Source organism: Malania oleifera, chromosome 1 (genome assembly GCF_029873635.1).
Source record: "Malania oleifera isolate guangnan ecotype guangnan chromosome 1, ASM2987363v1, whole genome shotgun sequence".
Lineage (NCBI taxonomy): Eukaryota > Viridiplantae > Streptophyta > Magnoliopsida > Santalales > Ximeniaceae > Malania > Malania oleifera.
The window spans coordinates 149911778-149920053 of NC_080417.1; the positions used below are offsets into that span (position 1 = coordinate 149911778).

Here is an 8276-nt window from a genome sequence, read left to right on the forward strand (position 1 = left end):
TTGACCATTAATGAGGTTCGGTCAACTGCAACCACTTTGAACTATGAGTTCGGTCAACCAAGTTGTTGGGAGTCAGACACGTGTGAGTTCGATCAACTATGGAAGACACTTTCATTTCAGAAAGGTCAATCGAGGGAAGTTAACATGTTGACTTCTAGTTAGTTCAGTTGATCGAGGCTTTCGTACTACTTAGGGTTCGATCGACCAAAACTTTGACTTTAGTCAACTTTCTTAATTCGGTCGATCGAGGTCAAATGACCTTGCGATGGTCGGTTGATCGAGGCAAGTGAAATTCCAATTTTGCCCCTGAGGTTAGCTATGGTCCTTGTTTGGTTTCCTACGATCGAAACTTTTGAATTAAGCTAAAAAATCTGGCATCAGTCGACTAAAGTTTTTGTAAACTTCGTTTTAGCCCTAATCTTTGATCGGGTAAAGTGGTAATTTGGGCAAGCTTCGTCAATGAAGCCAAAGTTTGTCAACGAAGTCCCTTTTATTCTCGGCAACGAAATTGAGTGTCTCGTCGACGAGGAGATCCCGAGGGATTTTGGGAAAAATATGGAACCTCGTCTTGGCGACGAGGCCACCGTCATGTCGATGAAGGTTATGGCGGACTCGTCGACGAGGACGCCAATTCATCGACGAATTCACCCGAGTCAAAGGGCTTCAAATATCCAAAGGGGTTGCTTCCAAGCTAAGTTAGCTTAAAAATCTCACTCTCTCTCTCTAGAACTCGAAGCTCTCTCTTTTTCTCTTGATTTCCTCGTCGTTCGTCGTTGGATTCATAAATCCGACGTTACTATGAGGATTAGGGAAGGATTCTCTACGTTTTTCATAGATCAGAATCTCGTTTCAAGCAGTTTCTTGTTTCAGGACAAAATCGAGGTAATGCTCGATTTTCCTTTCTAATTCGAAATATGTGTAGTAGTACGAATTGTAAGCAGGTATTGTACTGTGGTTTGTAGGTTTTGGAGTCTCAGTTCGTAGTTTTAGGGACCATAGAGTTCGTAGCTAGAATTCAAGCTAAGGTAAGGTGATTTAGTTTATATCAATTACTTTTTGAAATCGGGATGGGTAAGTTTGTAGGCTACGATCATATGTGTATTTTGGTATCTTATTTGGGGAAATCTATCAGGTAAAAATACAGGATTTTCGTGTTACAGTTTTCAGGAAAATTTAGGGATTTCAGGTATCATTTCTGCTTTATTTGGAAAAACGTTTGTTTTGTTTAAACTGTATTATTGATATGATTGTTATCCATATTTGTATAAATTGTATACTTGAATTGGAAAACGATATGATTTGTCGTAAACCAAATAAGTGTGGTATGTATGGTTGTATGTAATTGTTCCAAGCATTTGTAAAATAGCTAGTGACGGCTAATTACCGTACGCGGATATGTATAGGAGTGTGAGCTACAAAATGATTCCAGGTTTTGTGAAACCATCTAGTGGTGGCTAATTACCGTACATCGAAACAACTATGTGGTGGCTTATTACCGTACGTTGCACCAAGTACCAATATGAAAATCGTGGGCGAGTGTCCGGCTCTATATCCGAGGGTGTGAATTGTCACTACGTATCCCGGCTAGTCACCTAGGGGTGCGAGCTACACTGTATTGGCAATGTAATCACTGTGAAGTTTTGGGTTTCACGGAGTAGTTGCGTATGGGCAATGTAATCGCTATGAGGCTTCGAATTCATGGAGTAGTTGCACACTAGTGTGAGCTACATCGTATTGGCAATGTAATCGCTGTGAAGCATCGGGTTTCATAGCGTAGTTGCGTATTAGTGTGATGACACTGACCGTATATTTTGGGTATCGTGTATATTGGAATGAATTTTTGAAAATACTAGAACTTTATGGAATTATATGGAAATGTTTTCGAACTGTATCGTATTGTATAGTGTTATGTTTTGTGTAAAATAAAACTGGTATGTCACACACTGATGTAACCTACTTTCTTCCTTACTGAGAGGTGCCTCACCCCGAATGTACATACAATGTTTTCAGGTCCATCAGGTAACTGTAATTAGCAACCTATCAATCGGTAGCGGGGGTGTCACTAGCTGCTGTTAGTACCTGATTAGGTATGAGATTTTGTAACCGGGTTGTCGTGATGGTTTTTGTATGGGTTCGTGTATCCTAACTTTGTACAGACTCTGGTATGGTATGTTACATAGATAGATGAAGCATTTTTCGCTGCGTAACTGATGAGTATGGATGTATATGTGTATGTGTATAGGGTATCCGTGTACCCCACGAGGTCGGACCCTCTTATTTTATTGTATCATGTATGTTTGAATTGATACAGAAACCGGTTAGGTTACTATATTTACACCTGGGACCCATTTGCGAGTTCGGGGCATGAGAGACCCCTAAAGTTAGTTTACGGCCATCCTGAGCTTATCATTCATATCATGCATGTCATGCATTATTATAGACCAAAACATAAAACCAAAATGCAATACAATGAAACAAAACATGTCTTCTTCTTTTGCCCTTCATTTTCCCATGGAATATGCGAGGAGTATATGCTCTTTAAGTTCTTTCTGGCCTCCACTTCACTTTCATGTGTGTGTTCTGAATGATTAACTTGTACAAATATTTAGGCACACACATTAGTAACTTGCGATTTGTCATTATCAAAACCAAGGATTAAACTCAAAAAGTCAACACATAGCTTATCACTCTCACTGCTCCCTAAGTCTTTTTCCACTACATTTGTGGATTTTAAAGGGCCCTTAAACATATATCGACTTTTCAGTTTTCGCCAAATTGATGTCGGAGAATCCTCATCCATAACTTGATGCAGCACGTCATCAACCAAACAAAGTCGGATGGTTGATACTGTTGTTGCCCCCAATTCATTGCAAGTCGCTTCATCCATGCCTTTCGGAATATATGTTGTGTGAAACCCCCAAATATGCATAGCAGAATATATATATATATATATATATATATATATATATATGTAAAGAATCAAACAAACATTGCAACAATCTAATGGTGAATATACAAAACAATCCACAACCATAACAAGTAAATGGAGAAAATAACAATAACAATGACACTAGGAATTTCATGGTTCGACAATGCCTACATCTACAAGAGTAAATGACAAGAATTCACTATCTTCATGTGTAAATTTCAAAAGTAATACAATAATCCTTTTAATTCTCTCAACAACTATCAACCAATTCTCTATATGCATCATATATAACATATATATAGAGTTTTCAGAGGTTTTCCCTTCAAACCCCCAAGCATATTAACGTTCTCCATTCAAAATTTAAAATTTGCATTAGGTGTCCCGAGCCAAACAGTCAACGATTTGCCTTGCTGCACTGCTACACCTTGATTTCCTTCATACTTTACTTTAGAATGTGAGCCACATTTTACAATAAGAGGAAAAACCCATAATTTATAATCATCTTTTAAGAGCTTGCATAAATCCTATGAACTTAGAAGTGAAATTTTTTAAAAAAAATGAGTGAGAGAGAGAGAAGATTGGTGCTTGGAGTTGTATCAATAAGATAGGTGGAAAAGTGGTGATGATGGAAGCTAGAGTTTCATTCTTGTGAGTAAAGGAGAGTAAAAAATAAAGAGGAGGGGGAGGCTTCTAGAGATGACTTCCCTAAACAAGCATTTGTGTTTTAAAATGACCACCTTGGCTTGTCAACATTGAGTTGGTCACACAACGTGTTCCCCTTGCGTTACACTTGATTTACGTGGCTTGACCTAGGGAGTTTGTTGAGCTCACCCTACCCGATCCCTTTTTAAAAACTTAATTAAATTTTTTTCAAGTAATTTTAAAATAAAAATATTCAATAAACAATTCAAAAATAAAAAATAAGGAAAATAATTCCTTTAAATTCTTATAAACAAATAAAATTTCCTAAATTCCAAAAAAATATAAAACTCTAATCAAATCATACAAATTTCCAAAAAATGGTAGAAAAATCCCCAAATTCCAAAAATAAAAAATAAAAAAATAGTGAAATCTCAAGAATTCAAGAAAACTTCAAAAATGCCGATAATTATAAGAATTTTTTAAAAATAAAATAAAATATGGTTTGTTGGTTTTCATGCCTTTTTTTTTTTTTTTTTGGGCATGCCTCTTATGATTTATTTTAGTTTTATTTTTCATTTTATATTCATGTTCAGTTCATTCACATTGCTGCTACTGTTTATAATGACAAAGTGTAAGTGAGGGACATTTGTATCCTTTCATTCTTTCAATATTAGATTATCTTTATGTTACGAGACAAAATTCCATATGCAAGCATTCAAATTCAACATTGGGTTGAATAATTCTAATAAATTTGAAAAAAAAAAATTTCAAATTAGTTTGATGGCGTAGCTTGGAAATTGGCCAACTCGTTTTCCTAAGATATTCTGAGATGGGAAGACCTAAGGGGCTGTTTGGTATTATCGTCAAAACTTAGAGAAATGAAGGCTAGAAAAAAAAATCAAAAATCAAAAACCACAAATAGAAACTAAAAACTAAAAACTAACAATTAACATTTATAAAACTAATATAAATTAAAAACTTAATTAAAAAGTGCACATTTTCAATTTTAAATCAAAATATTTATAAAAAATATGATTAAAATAAAAAAATTACAAAAAATACAAATTTAAAAATTACTGTAATGAAAATAAAATTTATTATAATTATTTTACTTAATTGTTTTGCTTTCAAAATTTACTTTATAATAAAAATTTTTTGTACATGACAACTGAAAAATAGTAAGGGTATTTTGTAATTGGCTTCATTATTATTTTTTGAAATTTATGTATATTTTTTTATTATTTAAATTTATATGATCATTTAGTGTTGATTTTATTTTAAAAGTATATAAAATAAATAATTTAATTTAAAGAAACTATTTCTAGATATTAAAATTTCTGACAACATATTGCCAAAATAATTGAAAATCGTAAAATATGGTTTTCGTTTTTTGGCAAACAACTGAAAACTGACAACAAAAACAGCAAATAAAGAATTGAAACAAACGTGTTTTTTTATAATCTATTTTTTCATTGTAGAGAGATAAAAATAGAAAACAGCAACGATACCAAACAAATCCTAAGTTTTTTTTGAATAAAACTACGAATGGTTGTGTGTGTGCTTGATAAGTTTTAAAAAATTAAGCAAATCAAAGATCATTATTGGTTAAACTTGAGGAAATTTGAGGTTATTTTGGTATTGAAAGGGTGTGTATAAGTATTGATACCTTCTCATTATATAATTGTACTTGCAATCCCAACTTTGGTTACGAAAATCGAGTCCACTAATTCTTTTAGCAAAGATTTCAGCGTTGAAACCAATTATTGGTGGTAACTAGGTGATCTAACTACACCTATGTAAATACTAGTTTAATGACAATTTAGTTGATTTAATTAATCCATTTATCACTACTATTTTCCTTTAACTGCCATTTGTCGTGCCAATGAGGTTTGTTGTCTGATTATGCTCATTGAGGATCTAAGTGAAACAACTTTTGATAGCGCATGCTAATGACAAAATGAAATTAGACATTAACTACATCTTTATATGAAAATAAGTAAGTTAGTTAATGATAAGGATAAATTCTCTTTTCGCTTTTATAACTTGACGTCATCAAAAGTAATTATTTCATCAGTTAATGATATGTCAGTCTTAACCGTTGATCTTCTGATTAACTTGCGACAACCGTTTGTTGCAACTGCATTGGGAATAAGTTTGAACTATTAATATTTATGGAAAATCGAGAATTAAGACAACTAAAATAGTATAAAATATTGACTTTAGCGTATATTTTGTCCCTTTTTTCCACCCCTTTTATCTCCCTCTTTATACCCCTTTTTTAAAAGTTAACTCAAAAAATGGCCTATTATTGTAGCCTTATAATTTTTTTGTTAAAAAAAAAAAAAAAAAGTAAATTCAACCTTCTAGTTTTGGCAATTGAAGATTAATTATTTTAGAGTGGTGAGAAATTTGAACAACATGAGTTAAGCTTGTTTATTTATTTATTTTTTAAAATTTACTCTCTTATAAAAATAACATCCATACACACAGCTAAGATTTTATTTTAGATTATATTGAGTTTTTGTTTTACTTGCGGATTGAAAATATAAGGTTGAATTTTTTCTCCAAAGGGGTTGAGAGAAAGAGATGAAAACATTTAAAATTTTGAAACAAAGAGAAAAAAGTAATGTTGCTCAGTGTAAATATTTAAGAACATATAGAAGGTCTTATCTTAAAAAAATATAATAACAAATTTTTAAAAATTACATCGAGACATTTTAATTTATTTGTGACAAAAGAGACGTAAAAGTTTAAGTCTGGAATTTTCATCAAATCATGATCTTATTACATAATTAAGGCACCACGAACCAAACTATTATTTTTTAATAAAAAGAATTTAAAAACAAATTATTTTTTTCATTACCTTCTTTCATGGAGGTCATCTATCATCCATTTATGCATTTGGTCCTTCATAAGAATAAAAAAAAAATAAAAAAATTACTTCATAAAAAGCAAAGATTTTTAAAAAAAGAAAAAAACAAGAGAAGAAAAAGAAGAAAAAGCCAAGGGTAGTTTCGTCATTTCGTACAGCTGATTATGTTGAACACAATTTTATATCTTTTCACACCATTAGAAAATAAGAATACGGAGAAAGAAGAGATGAGAAGAGAAGCAATCGACAGTGTAGTTGGTTTGTGGGGGCGATACAAAGTAGAGATTTCGAGAAAACCAAAATCCCTCTTCCTTCCTCCACCTCCTCCTCAACCACACGCACCAAAGAAGCAACGCAAACAGATTCAGAAATCAAAATCATTGTCAATGGCGTAAGAGAAGTGTTAATCGGCCCATATTTCAAAGAATTTGTTCCCTTCTCTCTTTTTTTTCCTTAGATTTCCCCTCTCTTTTCAGTTTTTCCCTTCTGATCTCTGCCTGGTCTTGTTTCAATCTCCGAACCCATCTCCGGCGAGGCCATGCGGAGAGGCAGGGGACCCGCAGCGGCCAGGGCGTCGCCTTCTCCGGCGCCCGGCGACCCCATCGGATCTGGGTCGCGAAGCCCGGCAAAGGAACCCAGATTTCGTGGCGTGAGGAAGAGACCATGGGGTCGATTCGCGGCGGAGATCAGAGACCCGTGGAAGAAAACGAGGGTGTGGCTGGGAACGTTCGACTCTGCCGAGGACGCGGCTCGGGCCTACGACGCCGCCGCCCGCAGCCTCCGGGGACCTAAGGCCAAGACTAACTTCCCCCTTTCGCCGCCGTCGATTCTGCCGCCATTGAACCCAAACGATCCCTTTGCCGATCAACAGTACCGGCTGTACTCGGCGGACAATTTTCACGAGCATCAGGTGTTGCCTCCCCAGAGGCCCACATCGAGTGGTATGAGCAGCACCGTCGAATCTTTCAGCGGGCCAAGGCCCTCGCAGCCGAAGGTAGCGGTTCACCCGGCGCCGCCAAGAACCGCGACGCGGAGACACCCCCGAACGCCGCCTGTTTCGCCGGACGATTGTCACAGCGACTGCGATTCCTCGTCGTCGGTCGTCGACGATGCGGAGATCGCCTCTTCGTCCTTTCCAAAACTATTACCGTTCGATCTCAACTTGCCTCCGGTGGATGACGATCTTGGGCTCCCCGGTGGCGATGATTGTTACAACACGGTCTTGTGCCTCTGATCATCAAAAATATTTTTAATTTTCTTGCTTTCATTTTATTCTTATGATGCGGGAAATGAAAAAGGAAAAAGAAAAAAAACAGATATAAAATCATCTCATGCCTACGAATCTAGGGTTGATGCTTTGAAGAGAATCATCGTTTCTGTTTTTTTGCCAATATGAATGTTATTGTTAGATGATATAATATATATATATATATATATATATATGTGAATTAGAGCGTGTCATCTTCTGATCTTTGTGTTTCTGCAACTCCTTCTGGGCTCTGGCATCTGCTCCATCTTGTTGAAATTAAATATAAAGAGGGTTAGGGTTTTTCTCATGCTTTCTCTCTTATTCCTCTTCCCCATTTTCCCCATAGATCTGTTCTGTAATACATTATCAGAAATGATGCTCAAAGAAAACTCATACCTGCATCTTTTTCATTGGACTGATTTCCATACTGCTCATTTTGCTTGATGCTAAGTTTACATTATGCAATTTTATTTTGTTAGTATTCTTTTCAGTTTTCTTTTAATAAGTTGGTTTTATTTATTATCTATGATATCTATATGCTGCCTGTGGGGATAATTGAGAAAAGAGCTTTTAGGGTTTCTTCA

General features: G+C 35.2%; 1 protein-coding gene across 1 annotated transcript; it reads left to right on the top strand.

The window, feature by feature from the left end:
• The first annotated feature begins 6651 nt into the window (after positions 1 to 6651).
• Positions 6652 to 7834, top strand: LOC131164519 (ethylene-responsive transcription factor 3-like). The gene has a single exon (XM_058121784.1). It carries the CDS (start codon positions 6982 to 6984, stop codon positions 7675 to 7677), a length of 696 nt encoding a protein of 231 aa, XP_057977767.1. The 5' UTR covers positions 6652 to 6981; the 3' UTR covers positions 7678 to 7834.
• Positions 7835 to 8276: the final 442 nt, after the last annotated feature.

Excerpts from the sequence above, each read along its gene's own strand:
- LOC131164519 (XM_058121784.1), top strand. The coding sequence starts at position 6,982 with ATGCGGAGAGGCAGGGGACCCGCAGCGGCCAGGGCGTCGCCTTCTCCG.